The sequence below is a fragment of the Stenella coeruleoalba genome, assembly GCF_951394435.1.
Source record: "Stenella coeruleoalba genome assembly, chromosome: 1".
Classification (NCBI taxonomy): Eukaryota; Metazoa; Chordata; class Mammalia; order Artiodactyla; family Delphinidae; genus Stenella; species Stenella coeruleoalba.
Window position 1 is genome coordinate 71,318,319 of NC_137169.1, and position 19,470 is coordinate 71,337,788.

Consider the following 19,470-nt stretch of genomic DNA (forward strand, 5'->3'; position numbering starts at 1 on the left):
CAGTTGTTTCAGCACTTTCAGTGCACAAGCCATTCCTGTCCCCAGTGGTTTGTAAAGATATCTCTGTCATATATCAAGTTTCTGTACATGTTGGGAGTGTCTGTTTTACATTGTTGCTTTTGTTTTTGTTTCAATACTATTAATATCTGGTGAGTCCTTTCAACCCTGCTTCTTGAGGAATCAGATTCCTCTGGGCTGCTATTCGGCATGTCTCTTCCATGTGCATTTTAAAATCGTCTTGTCAAGTTCCACATACTCAAAGAAATCTTGTTGGAATTTTTATTAGAATTAGACTGAGTTTGTAGATAGATTTTGAACGAAGTGTCACAGATTTATCTGTTGAGTTCTCCCAGATTGGGCCATGATAGAATTCTCCATCTGTTGTTAGGTTTTCTAAGTTCTATATTTTTCCCAGTAATGTCTTGTACTTTTTCAATTAGGCGTATTCCTAGGAAACATACACTAATTTTTATTGTGAATAGTATTTTTTAAAAATTACATATTCCGGGGCTTCCCTGGTGGTGCAGTGGTTGAGAGTCCTGCCGATGCAGGGGACATGGGTTCGTGCCCCAGTCCGGGAGGATCCCACGTGCCGCGGAGGGGCTGGGCCCGTGAGCCATGGCCGCTGAGCCTGCGCGTCCGGATCCTGTGCTCCGCAACGGGAGAGGCCACAGCAGTGGGAGGCCCACGTACCGCAAAAAAAAAATAAATAAATAAATAAAAAACATATTCCAATTGTTTGCTGATTGGTGTACAGTTGATTTTGCTGATTGCGGACTTGCTAAATTCTTTTCCTTCTGATATTATAGAGTCTCCTGCCCATTACTATGTAGTTAAGTATATCTTCTATAAATAATGAACACATTGCTTTTTCCTCCCAGTCTTTGTACCTTTTATTTTTCTTGAATTACTGCCTTAGCTAGGTCCTTCAGTACAGTGCTAAATAAAACTTGTGATAGGAATGATCCTGACTTAAAAAAATTTGCTTTTAGAGTTTTGCATCATTTTTTTCCGTAAGTTTGGATACATAACCATTACCTGATAACAAAACCTTTATCTAGGCAAGGAATTTTTCTTTTATTCTTACTGTTTCATAAAGATTTTTTATACTGAATGAGTGTTGAAATTTGTTGAATTCTTTCTGTTAATATTTTTCTTATTTAATTTCATACTTTGGTTAAAGGCATTAATATATTTTCTAATGCATTAATTTCTATATGCCTTTTTGAGTTAAACTCAGTTTGTTCAGGATATTATATTTAAAGTGTATATATAATTTATTAACTATTTTTACATACTTTAAATAAGTGAGGATATCCTATAATTTCTCTCCTTTTACTGTTCTATGCATCAAGAGTATATATTAGTTTTGTGAAATGAGTTGAAAAACATTCTCTTATATTCACTGGAGCAGTTTGTTAAAGATTCAGTATATATTTAACCATGAGTTCATTTTCTTAAACGGTCATAAAGTATTGGGGTTTCTATTTATTTAAGTCAGTTTTGTGTTTCAAGAAAATTTTCCCTTTTGTCTGTCTGTTTATTTATTTATTTATAGTATAAAGTTGATTGTTGCATCTCTACTAAGATCTATATTAATGATCCTGTTTTTAAAAATTCAAATTATTAATTTTTTACTATGGACATGATTTTAAACTTTAATAAGTAAATATTTGTTGAATGAAATTAAGTCTTTGTACATGTGTATCTATATTTGGAAAATTTACTGAAAACTTAAAGGATTTCCTTTTTTTACCCTGTCTTCTGTCTTGTTTTAAGAATAATTAATAATTGAGAACCCCTTTTAGTGTGAAGAAGAGAGAGGTATATATTAAATTTATATTTTTGTCACTCATTCCCTTCACCCACTACCCACAAACATGGAATCTGTTATGAGGACAGGTGATCATCCACATACCCACCTGCTTAATCTTTCTAAGCAAAGTATCTCTACCAGCTTCTGCAGCTGATAAAATTCTAGGAGTTATATGACTCTCATTATAAACTTATATTTCAGGTGCTTGACATGTGGTCTCATAGCTTATAAAAATTTCCAATGTTATGATTTCATATTTACAGCTGAATCTGTATGTATTTTGCAAAACAAAGTTGAGAAAGATTTTTAAAAAATAGCATCCAAGAGTTACTCTGTAATGGTATGAGTCCATTTTGCTAAAAAGAGAGTGGGTGAATTCATTATACTCGTGTGTGTGTGTGTGTGTGTGTGTGTGTGTGTGTGTGCGTGCACACGCATGGCACATACAACACTTACACACATGTTTGTCTAAGTATAGAAATAGCTATTCAAGGGTATATGCCATCAGAGAGGGTGAAATTCAGAGGAAAATGTATGGACTGTATTTATTGAATTATGTGTTACTTTTTAAAATTCAAATACTGAAATGAAAAATTTTCATCCAGTTCCTCTCATTTCATCAATAAATGGCACATTCTAATTACTAATATGAAATAGTTTTCTTTAGTGGAAACAATGATGCTTTTTCATTCTTTTAAATAATCATATGCTGATATAAAGTATTGCAGTCTTTATTGGAGTTACAGTAGACAGCATTTATGTTGAAGATGTTACTATTGTATTTTTTAAACAAAGTTAAACAACATTGGTCTTGTTGATCACATAAATGTTCTTAATGTTTATGCATTTTCTTGTTTTTCTTACATGTTTTCCAGTGTTGCTACTTCATTTGAATTTTTGAACTTTGGATTATACTGTAGTGGTTAGCAAACTTTTTCTATAAAAGTCCAAGTAGTACACATTTTAAACTTTGCAGGCTATGTGGTCTAAGCTGCAAATACTTAACAGCCATAGACACTATGTTCATGGGTAATCATGGCTGTGTCCCAGTAAAACTTAATTTACCCAAACAAGTGGCAGGCCAGATTTGGCCCACAGGTCCTATTTTGCCCAACTTGAATATGTAAAAATTGATCATTGCTAGTGAGAATTAATGGGAAGTTTGAACATAATGTCAGACATTTTCTCTTGAATAATGCTATGCTGAGCTCCCTACTTTTAGAAACCAGAGAAAACCTATTACTGCAAAGTTGATCTATGTAATCTTATGTATTAAAATGTGTTATATACATAGAACTAGATGTCTACATGCAATAAAGGCTTCACATTTATAGTTCGTATTTTGTTTTACCATTACCAAGTGATGGTCGTTGAAAATTACTTAACATAGAGTCAAAAATCATTTTGAAATATTTTTGTTTAACTTAATGATTTAAATGAAACTTTGATAGTCGTGTACTATAAATTCGACACTCATATTCGTAGGCTAAAAGACTGGAATTAGTTGACAAAAGATACAAAACTATGAAGAAAATGTTAAAATGCTTACACCAAAATTTTTAGAGTAGTAAAGTTTAAGACCTCTTAGAATAAGTTGTTTGTTCATGATTTTGTTGGACTTGAACACTAAAGTTTTTTACATAGAAAAAAAGGAAAACTGGTTTCTTTGCAATTATCATTTGCCTCTTTGTAGTTGAATTTAGAGAATACCCCATTTTTCCCCCTCCTTTATCTTCTGCCTTATCCAGTTCTGGAAGTTGCAGTGCTCAGTACAGAAGGACAGGTCCAAGACTTCAAATTTCCTCTGGGCATCAAAGGGGCAGGCAGCTCAATCCAACTCTCTGCGAATACCGTCAAACAGAACAGCAGGAATGGTAAGATGGAACAAAGTCTTTTAAAAATTGATAGGGTTTTTGTTCAGTTAAACCTATTAATTCTAAAATACTGAGTGTTTGACTCCTAATATAACAATTACAGCTTAGCATTTATAAGCAGATTTAAAGTAATGCCTTCTCTTTCCCAGTAAACTTAATCTGAATAAAGATTCCATAAGGATTTGTTTCATTTTATTCTTATTTTATTGTATCTCATCTTATTCAGAAGCATATTTTCTGTAAAGACATATGACTTTTTACCTTCCTAGGTCTTGCAAAGTTGGTGTTCATCATTTACCGGAGTCTGGGACAGTTCCTTAGTACAGAAAATGCAACCATAAAACTGGGTGCTGACTTTATCGGTCGAAATAGCACCATTGCAGTGAATTCCCATGTCATTTCAGTTTCAATCAATAAAGAATCCAGCCGAGTATACTTGACAGATCCTGTGCTTTTTACCCTACCACACATTGATGTAAGTTATGTATGCTAATGAAGTAGTGGAAAATTATAAAACCAGTGAGGAAGGAAAGCAAAACTAACATGCTAGAGATAGAGAGAGGGGGAATGGGGAAGTGGCAGAGAGGAAAGAAAAGGCCTTCCCATTTGAATTTCAAATGTTGGACTAGGTCAGAGACACAAGTTTATTTAAGTCTGTGAACATAAAATTAAATGAGCCTGGTTCAGTGATTATTAGAATTTAAGTGTATTCTTAATGAAAGCTAATTCAGTAATCAACAGGAAAATGTAAATGACTATAATTTGTTTTAGAATGAAAATTAACTGTTACCCTAGCAGCACGATAGCTCTGCCTTTTTAGTATGACAGGTCTTTTTGGTTTGTTTGTTTGTTTACAGATCATATAAACACAATTGTTATCAAGCCCTGTGTTTTTAAAAATATAGAGTCGAAGAGATGCGATTCCTCTGCTGTGCCTTAGAATGCAAGTTGGTAGCTAAAAACACTGTGTTGGAAGATTGTCTGCAGAATTTGGCTGTTGTTATAGTAGAGAGAAAAAGTGCCCATAGATAGCCACGTGAATCTCCAGAATTCATTAGTGAACAATACATTTGTGTGGCTATTCTCTTCTTATATCTTCTGCAGTTGCTTCACTCTCTTAAGAGCTTGACATACTAACTACAGGATTCAAATTGTCCCTATTGGGTCATTTAGAGCAAAAATGGTCCCCAAACAAAATAGATTTTAAAACACTTGGTCCTTACAGAATTTTCTCAGAACAAATTCATGGCTTTAATTTTGTCAGAAAAGAAAAAAAAAATGATTCTGATGGACCATCAGTATGTAAAATCATAAGATGGAAATTGTAATTGTGTAAAATGGGTCTTTGGTAATTTAGAGTACACTTTAGAGTATTTTGGACTATAAAGCCCCTTTTAAGTTAGATATCTGCCTTGTATAACATAGTCTAGAGTTCTGCTGATGAAAAACTTTATAGTCCGAAACATGAAAAGTTTAATCTAAATTACCTTTTACACATATTAAACAATGGCTATTGCCATCTTAGAGTGTAAAATCCTAATTTTACCTTGTCATTTTATTTCCCAGCCTGACAATTATTTCAATGCAAACTGCTCCTTCTGGAACTACTCAGAGAGAACTATGATGGGATATTGGTCTACCCAGGGCTGCAAGCTGGTTGACACTAATAAAACTCGTACAACGTGTGCGTGCAGCCACCTAACCAATTTTGCAATTCTCATGGCCCACAGGAAAATTTCAGTAAGTATTTGCACTTCTAATTAGTAGCAGAGAAAAACCTCAGAGATTCAAAACAGCTTGTGTAGTAGTCCCTTCTTTGGGTGTTTATCGTAACTAAAAAGCAAACAAAGTAATGTGGATTTCTAATTGCTTTTACATTGTCCATATATTTTAGGAAGTCTTGGCACTATATTTATTGCTACATCTCAAAATCATGTGCTTTATAGACTCGTTCTAAGTTTTTCCCTTTGGGCAGGTGTCAGGCAGAGGCTGTCAGGGATTTAAAAAATGAACAGCAATAGGTTATGCGAAAGAGACAGAAGGCTCTAAAGTTTAACATGCCCTCACCATCTTGAATGTTTGAATCTCATTTCAAAACTTTTGTTTTAAATTTCCTAACGACTTTGCACACTGTGCCAGACTGCAGATTTTGAAAGATCAGAATGGCTTCCGGAATATTTCTTAGTATTCATTTCTTCTTGTGATTAAGAGAACATAAGCCAGGAGATAAAACTATTTAAGAACTATAACATGAAAGCTCTCAGATCTATTATGTGCTTAGCTTAACTTTTAGTGTATATATATATATATATATATATAATATAAAAACTCAAGGAGAAACTTAAAATTTGACTACTTGTTAGCCTGGCAAGTCATTAAAATGCCAATTATTTTGAAATAACTAAGTAGTCTTTAATCTGTTGTAAAATGTTTTCTGTATGTTAATGTAAGTAATTATTGTGGTCATAATTTTCTAGGTAAAATCTACTTTCATAGATCATTCTTTGAATATAAAAATCAATAAGATAATATTGAACTCTGTTATATGATCGTAATTTTTTTTTTTTTAGTATTGAGCCCTGTTTGAACACACATGAATATTCAGAGAGTTTAGTATTAAAAGTTGAGCTATCACATGTGAAACCTATCTTACCCTTAGTTAATGTAATGCAGGAATGCTAAAGTTCCTCATTTTTTTAATTTTCAGTACAAAGATGGAGTTCACGAATTACTTCTTACAGTCATCACCTGGGTGGGAATTGTCATTTCCCTTGTTTGTCTGGCTATCTGCATCTTCACCTTCTGCTTTTTCCGTGGTCTACAGAGTGACCGTAATACAATTCACAAGAACCTTTGTATCAACCTTTTCATTGCTGAATTTATTTTCCTAATAGGCATTGATAAGACAAAATACATGGTAAGTACTCCTTCTGTTTGTTGACCTTGGATCTCTGAGAATTATTATTATAACAGGTGTATCCACATATGCTGCTGTTAATATTTGACCTTGTAACTTACAATAATTGACATGGCAATACTGAAGGATAATTTGTAATAAAACACAACCCAATCATTAAGTAATATTATTATGAGTTAATTCATTTCTTGTATTAAGGTACAGTTGCATTTTTCTGGGTTGTTATTAAAACACGTAATTTGAATAGAAGAATGCTGGGTATGCTAAAATGAAAAGATCCGATTTTTAAATTTTTCATTTTGTTTACATAGTCATTCTAACCAGTGATCATTTCCTCATATTCTGAGCAATTTATTCACCATCATGAGGTCTCAGTGTCACAAAGAGAACTTAATAATTAGTTAATGCTTTACTCTGTATTCATCTGCACTGGGATGAATTTGAGAATGTTCCATGTATAACAAGAAAATGATGTTAAGTAATTAGAGCTGGGATATTTATCATTAAAGCAAATTTTAAAAAATTCTGTAGTAGAAAAAAATAGAAATAATATATTTGGAAACAACTGTTCTAAAGATTTGTAAAGCAACTTATCTACAAGTAGAATATTCAGATATAAAAATGAATAGTTCTGGAAGAGAAATTAATATGTTTTCTTATTTGCACTTACTTTTGCTTTAAATAATAATGTCTTACAATGATGATATTTCTAGTACACCTAGCATTACACTCCATAAGCATTAAGCCAAATTTGGCAGTATTTTCATTTATGGAAAAAAAAATTTTTAAGAAGCAGTATTTTCTCTAAATACTGGTATATCTTAAAGACAGTAGTGAGTAGTATTGGTGAATATTGTTTAGTTTTAGCTGTTTATATTCCCGTATTCTCTTGTGTTTTTTGCTTCTTTCCTTTATAGATAGCATGCCCAATATTTGCAGGACTTCTACACTTTTTCTTTCTGGCTGCTTTTGCTTGGATGTGCCTAGAAGGTGTGCAGCTCTATCTGATGTTAGTTGAAGTTTTTGAAAGTGAATATTCAAGGAAGAAATATTACTATGTTGCCGGTTACTTGTTTCCTGCCACAGTGGTTGGCGTTTCAGCTGCTATTGACTATAAGAGCTATGGAACAGAAAAAGCGTAAGTAATTGCAAGTGACCTGAGTGTTTTTCAAGTGAATAACTTTTTAAAGCCTGTGAGCTGTCAGTGAGGGTCCCTGACAGACTAAAATAGCATCTGAAAGCCTTATTGGTAAGAAAATGGGCATGCCATGCACAAGTTACAATCAAATCTTTTGTAATTTTCTAGGTTGAGAGGATTTGTACTCTGGCAAGGCATATTCTAAATTATGGACTTCTTTTTAACACAAAAGATTGACCTCTAACAAATTGAAAAAGTAAATAACTTTTTGGCCTTAGAAAGATAGTAGTAAAAATTTTTCTGAACTTAAAGCATCTGACAGGTTTAACTATTCAGTTTTTAAGCTAATGTTTCATTAGCTCTCTTTGTGCAGCCGACCCTCTAGGTAACTCTCGTTCTGAGTTGTGACAGTACCACATTCCAGCCCATATGTTTTACTTTGATAATATTTTATCAGGCAGTTTGAAAGGATTAAAATAAGTCACTGTCATTCATTTATAAAAAAATATTTTTATGGAAAGTGACAGAAGGTAGACCATGTTTCTAAGGATTTTATTTGCTAGAGGCATGAATTTGCTTTCCAATTCTGTTTATTTTTTCCTTTGATAAAATTAGTTATATAAAGATTCTTTGGACTAAAGAAGGCTTTTTGACTACACAGATGATGAAAGACAAATAAAAGAAATTCATTGAGGATTTGATGTTATATGAAAAATGAACCACTAAGTATAATCTGTCTTAATAAGTTTATGCATCATTTACTCTAATACAGTATGAATTCTATGCTTTGATTTTTTTTTTTCTAGTATTCATCCATTCCCAGTTGAGGTGTTATATTTGTGCTATACTGTTTTGCAACAAACATTACATCTGACCACTTATTTTTTTAATCTCTTATGTTCCATAGGGTTAAACATTTTAGCTCAGATACAGATCTAAAGGCAAATTTTGAAGATAAGAACTTTTTAAAAATGAGACAATTTGGAATACCAAGTTTCGCGTATTTCTTAGTAAAGTCAGAGGTCTTACATCAGGATTGGGGTGGAGGGGAGTTATTGTTTTCCCCATATAAGCATAATTATGCATGTCTTTATCAAATTTAAAACCTAAAGTGAAGAACAGTAGAATTATTCAAATTGTTCTTGCCCATGATAAATTAATTTTTAAAGGTCAGTGTAAAGATACTTTTGCTTGTTAGATTTTTAAAATTTTGCTTTACTTGTGATATTGAGCATCCATTGAAGCTACTTAATATTCTTTTCTTTTCATAATAGTTGCTGGCTTCATGTTGATAACTATTTCATATGGAGTTTCATTGGACCTGTTACCTTCATTATTCTGGTAAGCAGACTCTATTTTTCCTTCATTTTTAGCTTGCTGCTTTATCAGTACAATTGAAACAGGGATAATTTGTTTTACTGTTAATTTATCTGTGCATTCAAAGATTTATAAGCATGTCTAGCTTACAGAATAAAATTATGTAGTATATTTTACATTCGATATCATTATTGAGAGTTTATACACTTTGCTAATTAGTACTATTTTTAAAAACACTCTTTCCTTTAAGAAATACTTTTCCCTCATTTGTAATTTAATTTGCAAAAATGTCAGGTCTTAATCTTTATGTTAAGATTGTATGATTTTAAAGTAGTTTGATAATTAGAAAGGAATAACTGATATGTATAGTATATTTTGGTTTTGAGTAGTGGAATTTTTTGTTAAGAGGTTTAGTTCACAAAGTTACATCTTTAAAATCTATAGTATTAGCTCTGCACCAAGCCTGTGTAGCATTTATGAATTGAATGTTTTATGGAAGTAAAAGAACATTAGCTTAATATTTATTATCTTCATTTCCACATAGTAATTTAGTACTTTTAAATAAATGTCCACACCCTAAATTCTTTTTAGGGCATAAAAAAGGTTTTTTTAAGCTTAGCGTAATAAATAAATATTAAATAAATTTTAAACTCATTAGAAATAAAATTACTTTTCTAAGACTTAAAATACCAAATAAAAATATTGGTTTCTAAGAAATTTTATTTTAAAATAAACCTGATACAACTTAAGTATAATGACATTAAGATATTTTTTAACTTAAATTATCAGTAGTCAAATATTTCAAATATAGTTGAAATTTTTTAAAAAAGCTAAAATATTTGGATTTAAAACTTCACTCGGTTTTAGCATCATGCTGTTACAAACAGGTGTTATTGACCATTAGAAGATTGAAAATGAAACAAGTTTATATATTGCCTATAACTGTTTATTCCTATTAAGGTTTTTTCTTTTAAAAAGGTGACACAAGTAAGCTTATTAAGATATTTCTACTGTTAATAGTATTACAATTATAGTTACTAGTACGTCAGTAAAATTAAGAAAAAAATTTAGTAGTTCAAGGAAACTTAAAACTACTTTTGTCACTAAAATGAATTCTTTTATACAATTACTTATGAAAGCAAAATGAAAATTTGAGATGAATGCCTGTATGAATCGAACCAGTAAAAAACACTCTCAAGTGTTCTTAGGAAAGCTGATTTCTCATCAGAATTATTCAATCCAGATGATTGTCCCAATTTTTTGTTCTTTGCTTACTTATGCTAACACAGCCTAAGCCTATCTTGAATTAAATGACAAACAGCTGATATGAAAGGGGTATGATCCTTAAAAACTCAAGCTTTTTTTTTCTCCCTGACCCCTTGGCCGAACATACTGATACTTTGAAAATTGTAAAAATCATTTTAGGGATATTTGATCTATACTTCTACTGCAGTTTTGTTTATTTTCTATCTCTGAAGATAAATACTGTCTTTAGAGTATTAAAAAACATTTCACTGAGCGAAAGGAGTTAATGTTCATATATACTCAGCTTCCAGTAAGAAAAGAGGTAAAGGACATTTTATTATATTGCCCTTTTATAGTGAGAGCCTACCATTATTTTTTAGTCTTGTCATTATTATCCTTTACCAAGCCATTTACGTTGAGATGTGAAGGGCTTTGGTGTTCCCAACTTAAAAACAAAACAAAACAAAACAGCAGGTAGCAATCACAGTACAGATCCTGGGAGTAATTCTTCTCCTGCAATTGCTTTGCCCTCTAATCGTCCCAACACAGAAAGACAGAGTGGTATTGAAGTGTAAAACATCATCTCAAATGTAACCTAAAGTGAGATATGTGATTGTACAGCACATGTTTGTTGAGTATTAATATGTTTACCTGTATATATCCTTATGGTGATATAGGTCATTTAAAAGTCAGTTCAGACACAGTTTAAAAATTTATACAATATAAATTATATTGTATACTGTCCTTTTAAGGAATAACAAAAAGTACCTATTGATATTCCTAGAAAGCATAGTTTTGCATTTCCAGCTTTTCTGAATTGAAATCACATAACTTAGTAGTATTAAATAAGTGTACATTTTTAATAATTTTCAATGAAGGAAAAAAGCATGTTATAGAACATAAAACTTCCTACTTCTGTATTTCTATAGAATGTCTTGCCTACAGGCACTAGAGTTATTATATCTATGAGAAAAGTGCTTGTAAGTAATGAGCAGTGGGAAACCATTAGTATGCCTGAAATGGTTTAATGAAAGCTTGGATCATGACACGTCAGGAGTTGTTCTTATCATTTGGACAGCTCCATCTGCATCGTTAATAATTAATTCAGTTCAGTAAGAGTTCAGCTCACACACTCACTTAGAAGTCTTCCTCAGAGAACACCTCTCTGGCTGCTAGTCCCAGGGAGAAATAGGTTTCTGCTTGGCTAACAGCAAAGATCTGGAGATACAAGTGCAGTTTTAGAGTTGCATTTGCCAGGTAGCAAAAGCTCTAGGGAGGACAAAAAGGGTCAGAACATGTGCAGTTCAGTTAGGTTACTTCAGAGTGGTGTTTCTGTTCTTGTGTCTTATCATATCCATGTCAGGACGGCAAGCTTTGGAATGAATTTTAAGCTCCTAAGCTCAAATGGATATGATTCAATTGAGCAGGTCGATAACTATAAAACAAACTGTGCACTCCTATAATCTATGGTACTTTTTTCTTTCTTTAAACTCTTTGTATTTTCATGTTCATCAATATGGGTGAGGATTAGCTAAGCCGTATCATCAAGTAGTGATGAATTTTATCAGCAAATTACATGACAGATTATTTAAACAGTAATTTATGAAATTATTTTTGGGGATAGATAGAAGAGTATTATTTGTTATTGAAAGAGAAAGAATGCCCCATTTAGTGATTTAACTCTTTTTAGCTGAATAGGAGAATTCTTTTCTTTTTAATTTGATCTCACTCTTTCACATAGAATTCTATTAAGAGGTACCCATCTACCTATTTACCTGTACACACACACACACAGAGCAGAGTTAAAATCTGATTAATTCCTGGATGAGTTGCCTCATCTTCAAACTTAATCTTCAGTGTGGGCATTTAGACTGGTGAGTTGACATACAACATGTAACACAATCCTGTTAACTTGTACTTACTAGAGGCTTCTACACGAATGATTAATGACATGTATACCAGCTGTAGACAATCTTTATGTACATAGCTGTAACTCCATCTTTTTCATTTCTCATTGATGCATAGCACCTTTCAACCTATCCCAAAATACTCTGTTTAACAGAAGTATATGGCTAGAAAGACCCATTTATGTCATAGGGAAAAGGTTAAGAAGAAAGAACTCAGTACGTCATTTGAAACTAAGGTTTTCAGTCTTCAAGTGACTATTTTGGACAATAGATTTTATCAAAGATTTTTTCTGCCCCCTCTATTTCTTGTTCTGATTCCCATAGTTACATTTTAAGAGAACAAGAGTAGAAGAGAAAAGAAGAAAATCTATTGAAATGTTTTATTATACAAAATTATAACTCTTATTAGAGTATATTGCCTCCTGAAAAAGATCATAGGAACAGTATTTATCCATGAAACTAAAAATTAGCATTTACATTTTTAGACACTGGAGAAAATCAGAGAACTTTAAAACCACAGTTTAAAGAACTTGTTAACACTTCAGTAAGTGTTCTATTTAATTCCAGAAAATATTTCACTCACATATATTTTGCTGGCAATGTATTAAAATGTTCAGTACCTAAATAATAGACATTTTTTTGGTAAATAATTTGTATTAGTAAAATTTTTTAATGTGGAGTTGAGGAAAAGAAAAATATCTCACGCTTAACAGTTTTTGCTCTTACGCTGTGATTCACAATAAGTCTTGCATACCTTTTTTCGTAATTACTTTGTCTGACAATGATGTTATTTTCTCCTATTAAAGATACCATTGCCTCAGTAATTATATATCGTCGTTGTATTTCAAAGACTAAGTTAGTGTTGGATTTAACTAAATTTCTTGGCAACTTAACCATTAGTGCGTTGGCTAAAATTTTATTTTCAGTTTCTGTAAATTGGAGAATTCACAGACACTTGTGAAACAGTCTGACTGCAAGAGTCCTTCTGTGGTTTTATGATTATTTTTCTAGGATTTTAAGTTGTTTTTAAAGAGACTCACTTTTAAAACATCTTCTTGAAACATTTGATTTTAAATATGCTAGAAACAATAGCTTTCTTTCCCCACTCGGGTTTTATGGGTTTATGTGATATTTAGCTGTGTATGAATATAACTAGCACAGACAGGATTAAGAAAACACAAATAACTGTTCAAAGTACAATTTGGCTAGTGGGAATAGAAGTGTGTGGACGTTTTAGCTATTTGCTGATTATGGGATGGTAGTGTTTCACAAAGGAAATGGAGAATTGGTTGTTATGGCAAGCCCATCAAGTGGAAATCATTTGAAGAGCACACCTTTGTATGTCATTTAGAATTTCTTTGATAGTGTGTTCTATGTATTAATTAATTTAATATTATATCTTCAACTCATTGGTCATCTCTGACTGAGTGGTAAATTAGATTACTCTTTATAGAAGTGGAACCTTTTTTAAAAAAATACAAAACTAGTATATCTTTTGTTTGTTAGAAGACTGCTAATTTTCTCAACCAGAATAAACTGGTTAATTTTGTTGACAAGACTGGGCCATGGAGCCAGAAGACAGTATATTGAATCTCAGCATTGACATTACAGTAGCTAAGTAGTCTTTGGCAAGATAATTAACATCATAGATTTGTAAAATGGTTATCCAAGTGCTACCTACTACCTCTGGAGATAGGATTATATGTTGTGGGTGGGGTATTTTTTTTTCCTGTAATTTTCTGAGCTTTATATCTTGTGACTGTATTATCTTTGTAGCTAGGAAGAAACACTGAACACATATATAACATTAAAAACTTCAGTAGGGTGAGGAGAGATGCATCTAACAGTCTGTTTTTTAAGGATTAAATGAAATATGTTTTCTGTGGCATTTTCAAGTTGGTTAGTTCTGTCTTAACAAGAAACAAATGTCTTTGTATCATATTTAAGCTTTAATTCTATTTTTACATAGGTACACTTCATTTTCATTTCAATTTTATTGGAAAATAAGCTAGTTCTTAAATAACTGATTTTTTTTTGTGGGGGCTGGTTTTTCTTCATTGAAAAATCTGTTTGGATGGATGTAACCCCCACAAGTTCACATTTTGTACTCATTTTCTTTTTATAGCATAATACTTGATACATCCACATTTTTTTCACATTCACATTCTTTATTTTCCTTGTGGTTTAGACATTGTGGTGGGTAATAACTTTTTTTCTTTTCTTGAATGTACTCCTACCACTACTATTATTTTATTCCTGAGGGGATAAGTAATATGCTTAGAAAATAATGAGCTCCAAATTGTGGCCCTTTTGTGCTTCAGAAAATTATTTAACAAAAGGTGTTGGGGTAGAGGGCAACCCTAGGTCTGGAAGTTTGTAATAAAATAAACAGTTTTATCAGGACATTCAAAAAGAAGGGTTAGGAGGTTTAAAAGATTTTGATTCTGAATCTGTTAGGGCAGCCATTCTTACATAAGTGTTGTAACTACTTTGTTTCCTTATATGGGTTTTGGTTGGTTGGTTTGTTTTTATGATTATTTGGAGTACTTGTTTTTAACCATTCTTAAATTGTCCTAGTTAAGGCTTACTGTTATAGAAAATAAAAAGTAAAAGCACTACTTTAAAAAAATTAGAGATAAACTGTACCATGCTTCTTTAAAATCAAATCAAGTATTCATTGTACTATCAGAAAGATCTCCCTAATTTCTCAAAGGCAAAAATTTGTGTCTTATCCCTATACAATAAGCACATTCTTGTGTGGAGCAGTAAGGTCAATAAATATTTGTTGAATGAAATGAATCATATTGTAATAATCCTGAAAATGTAAGCCTTTATTTATGTATGACCAACTGGACTTTATAATCTTCAGAATATAAAGCTAGACATTTTTTTTTACCAATTTATTTACTTTTTCTCTAGACAAGTATTTTAAGAAATTAATTTTTAAGTACTTTTTTAAGCAAAGAGCTTCTTTTGTCCTCAAGTAATTAATGGAATGCTGTCTGCCAGCACTTGCAAATTATGCCTATTTTAGTCCTTAAGAGGAAATTCTACATCTAAGAGAAATAACAAGGCACAGTAGACAAAATGACTGATACAGGGCTTAAAGCCTTTGCTCTGTTCCTTAAACTCGTTAGGAAGGACTTGGAAATTTTCTTTATTGCCTTACATCATTTTTCCTAATTATAAAATCAGAAGTGGTGATGAATGAGGAAAATAATGTTATCATTTTATCAGATGGTATTGTGACTCAGTAAAAATAATCGCGTTACTGTAACAAAGTTATGTGGGTTATTTACTACCAAGGAATTGCTTTTGTCTCTACATATAAACAGGTCCTTTTCTGAGTATACCCTTTGTGCCTTCACTAAATCACTTAATCCTCACAAAATAACTTCATTTTGTCTTTTTTAAAGTAATAATCTGAAGTAAATAAAATGTCAAAAAGAATCCAGGAGCGATTTAGCACAGTTTTATTTTTAGAGCATAAAAATGGAAGCTGCCTTCACTCCATCCAGCATTCTGCCAGGCTTCCGTAGAAGCAAATGCAAATTACAAACCTTTAACTTTCCTCAGTCAAAACACAACTCTTATCTTCTGAGTTCTCTCAAGTTGACCTGCCAGACTGTGCTTCCATGTCAGGTTCTATCTTCCCCAGTTGGCATTTGTTGCATCTACATTCTTTGTACAACTGAGTGTTTAGAGGGACTCAAAACAGCCTTTGGAATTTACCTACTTCCATACAGTATAGAGACATCAGGAAGAAAGAAATGGTGGTCTTTAACACTTAAATAGCAAATACATTTATATATTTTAAAGTTCATCTTACTTTATATAACCAGCTAACATTTTTCATATATTTTATCTCATTTGATCTTCACCATTACCTTATAAAAAGAGTATGCAAATGCAAATGTTAATTTTCCTCATTTAATCAGTCAAAATCAAGAACTAGACTCTCAACTAATTCTTAGGGTCCCAAATTCAGGGATCTTTCCATTATAAGCTACATGATGTAAATGCCCCTTCTAAGGAATTCACTTCTGTGTTTTCATTCGATGGTTTTTAGGCCCTGGAGTACTTCTAGCTAAAGAAACTAATTTAGGCTGTCTAATTTATTTAATCATCACCACATGATACTGATTTAATGAGGTTTCAGTTTCATGTCAAATGATCTATTAAAAAATCGATCATATGTAGCCAGAGTATTTTTTTATTTAGACTCAACTTGATCATTGCATAAGTAAACTAGAATTGAATCAGTGTCTACCATATACTCGTGTTATTCATATTTAACTGCATTAATCCATTAAATATATTTGCAAAAATGTATAATTTTTACTTTTTGTCATAGTGATCTAATTCTTTATTTGTTGTAACAGCTAAATATTATCTTCCTGGTGATCACATTGTGCAAAATGGTGAAGCACTCAAACACATTGAAACCAGATTCTAGCAGGTTGGAAAACATTAAGTAAGTATTTCGTATTTTAATTTTACTGCTTGACAAAGTGAAAGGTATTCTCCACAGGGAATACATGAATACCATCTTTCACCTGTAGAAATTATTCAGAATGAAGTTTTACTGATCAAGGTTGAGTCTCACTGTTACCATGTCACAGACATTGGTCAAAAATTAGGTAATAATTTCTGTCTTGATCTAAAGCCAAGAAATTGTTTCAGTGGCTTTGTGGAAATTCCATATCACTGTAGCAATTTCATTTGAATTTAAAATGCAATTCAAAATGATGTTCCTGTTTGCATGACTGATATGATTATATTGTTTGTTTTGTTAAATGACTTTTTGATTTATTAAGGATTCTGAGCAGTTTCTACTTCTAATCCTGTTTTCCTAAGAGAATTTACTCCATTACTATTGTTAACTTGGAGATTGTCTATTGTTTTCATGATAATTAAAGAAATGTTTACTTTATTTCAATGTTGAAAAAAACTGCAATATCCTATCAATGGAAAAATGTTATCTAATTAACAAAAAATTGATAGCTGTTGATTCACTAAGTCATCTTATAAAAGCATTTTCAGAGTAATTTTTTAAAATATGAGTTAATTTAAAATTTGAGGAGGTATTGTTCAAGTTGGTTATAATGGGATGTGGAAAATATTTTTAATGTTAAAAATGGCAGATCTATAGTAAGGGTAATTTTTTTTTAATTAGATAAAGTTTTAGATAGGTTAGTGCCAGCTTCATTGCATGTTGCATGGTAAGAGAGAGAGCTAATCTTTAGCATCTCTCTCTTTTCTTCCTTTTCCTCTTTCTGTCTTCTCATCTACACCAGTAATTACCGTGTTTGTGATGGCTACTATAATACGGACTTACCTGGGTAAGGTAGAACCCTACATTAACAAATTTATGGCATGATTTATATTTTTTACAAATCCGTCAATATCATGAATTACCCTTAATTTTTATAATTATTTTGGAATATCTTATTTGCTAGAATATTTTAAACTATAATATGCCTTTATTTTTTAATTGTTTGCCTCTGCATTTTGACTTTCTTAATTTTGACTAATTTTATAAAATATATAAATGCTTTCTTATTACTTTCTATTTTAATTCTGTCTAATAATTTTGTTTCTCTTTTCTGCTTATAATGCTTTCTAGCTATGAAGATAATAAGCCATTTATCAAGTAAGATCATTAGTTAGACATGGAATGCACTGACTTTAAATCCTCTCATTCCGTCCTATTTTCTACAGTTCCTTTCTCCTTAAGCTATTCATGATGAAATCTCTCCCAAATTATTTTATTTTGAAGTTGTTCTCATGTTTTTGTCTCATTTCAGCTAGGCTTCTTCATGCTTCAGTTATAAAACCTTAGGTTCACCTAAGATTAGTTTCTTAGAATCTGAGGTTTAGGTGTTAAGTGATTATCTGCCATTTAACCTTTCTGTATGTGTCACATTATTCAGTGTCTTGAGTGCACCACAGGAATAAAAGTATAGGAGTAAACTAATTAAGGACTCCTTAATTTCTTTTACCAAAATGCACATAAAAGACAATAAAGTCATGGGGGATGTTTTACACCTTGTATTTTAATATAGTTTTCATACCTTGTTTATTCTGAGTAAGAAAAGGTCATACCTGCTGTTGCTGTTTTCACTGGAGACTGCAGTACTAAATGCTATTGTTCTTTCTTTAATCAATGAAAGGTTAAAGCCAAAATGCTGTTGAATTTGAATGTGAACGTAAAGTCAACTGCTACTACTGATATGTTAATAGTTAAGTGTGATGTGTGTTGTTCTCTCATTGAACCTGTTGATGAAATTCACTTTATTTTTTCAGGTCTTGGGTGCTTGGCGCTTTTGCTCTTCTGTGTCTTCTTGGCCTAACCTGGTCATTTGGGTTGCTTTTTATTAATGAGGAGACTATTGTGATGGCTTATCTCTTCACCATCTTTAATGCTTTCCAGGGAGTGTTCATTTTCATCTTTCACTGTGCTCTCCAAAAGAAAGTAAGTGAAAACACTTGGAGGCTCTGCTTAACTTGTTCTTTGATTTGAAAATAATATATATAATAGGGAAGATTTTAAGTTACAACTGGAATATTATTAATAATATTATATTTTAATCATAAATTAATTGTAATGAAAGTCAGGAAGCTCAGGCTTCACATGTAAAATGTGTCAATACCAGTCATCTCTTGAATGTCAGTTTGGGAATATTATAAACTAGATACTTATGTTAAGATTTCTTCTTTGGAGTCTACAAAAATGCTTTGTGCAAAGGGTATACAAGAAAAATAAAAAGTTAAATAATCTTGTTCTTTGCTCAATAAAAGGAATGCAGTGGTTCAAAACAAAATTGAGTATAAGGATAAATGGTCTAAATTTTAAAAGCACAAGATATACAGAAAAATGAATATCAGTGTTGTCTTCTGAGTAATTTTGAAAGATCTTAAAACCCAGCAATTTCATATCTCACATCTTGTTATTTTGTCCTGATTTAATGTTAAGTGGAGTCAGCAAAATTGACTCAAAACTTAAAGTTGAAGGTGAAAAAGTTTAATCTATTACAAGAAGATGTTAAACCTAAGAGAATAGCTTAGCTACCATTTAAGTTTAAAATGTCTATGCCTATCACCAGGTATCATCCTTTCCCTGTCTGTATATCTAACGTAGTCTTTTTATTCTGTTATTACTAGTTGGTCACTAAACTGAACAGAGAAATAGAGTTGTGAAAGTGAAAACTATTATGTTTTCAGTCCTGACAAGATGATAGTGTTGTTACTTTCAT

General features: G+C 31.8%; 1 protein-coding gene across 11 annotated transcripts in view; it reads left to right on the forward strand.

The window, feature by feature from the left end:
- The window catches only part of ADGRL2 (adhesion G protein-coupled receptor L2), a 211,896-nt gene that overhangs the window by 182,624 nt on the left and 9,802 nt on the right, over positions 1-19,470 (forward strand). For all 11 annotated transcript variants that reach the window (XM_079943889.1, XM_079943891.1, XM_079943892.1 and 8 more), the window contains 8 exons: positions 3,565-3,690; positions 3,960-4,165; positions 5,257-5,430; positions 6,398-6,607; positions 7,525-7,745; positions 9,020-9,086; positions 16,597-16,688; positions 18,521-18,689. In XM_079943889.1, coding sequence (XP_079800015.1) covers positions 3,565-3,690; positions 3,960-4,165; positions 5,257-5,430; positions 6,398-6,607; positions 7,525-7,745; positions 9,020-9,086; positions 16,597-16,688; positions 18,521-18,689 — 1,265 coding nt within the window. The remainder of the gene's footprint in view (positions 1-3,564; positions 3,691-3,959; positions 4,166-5,256; positions 5,431-6,397; positions 6,608-7,524; positions 7,746-9,019; positions 9,087-16,596; positions 16,689-18,520; positions 18,690-19,470) is intronic.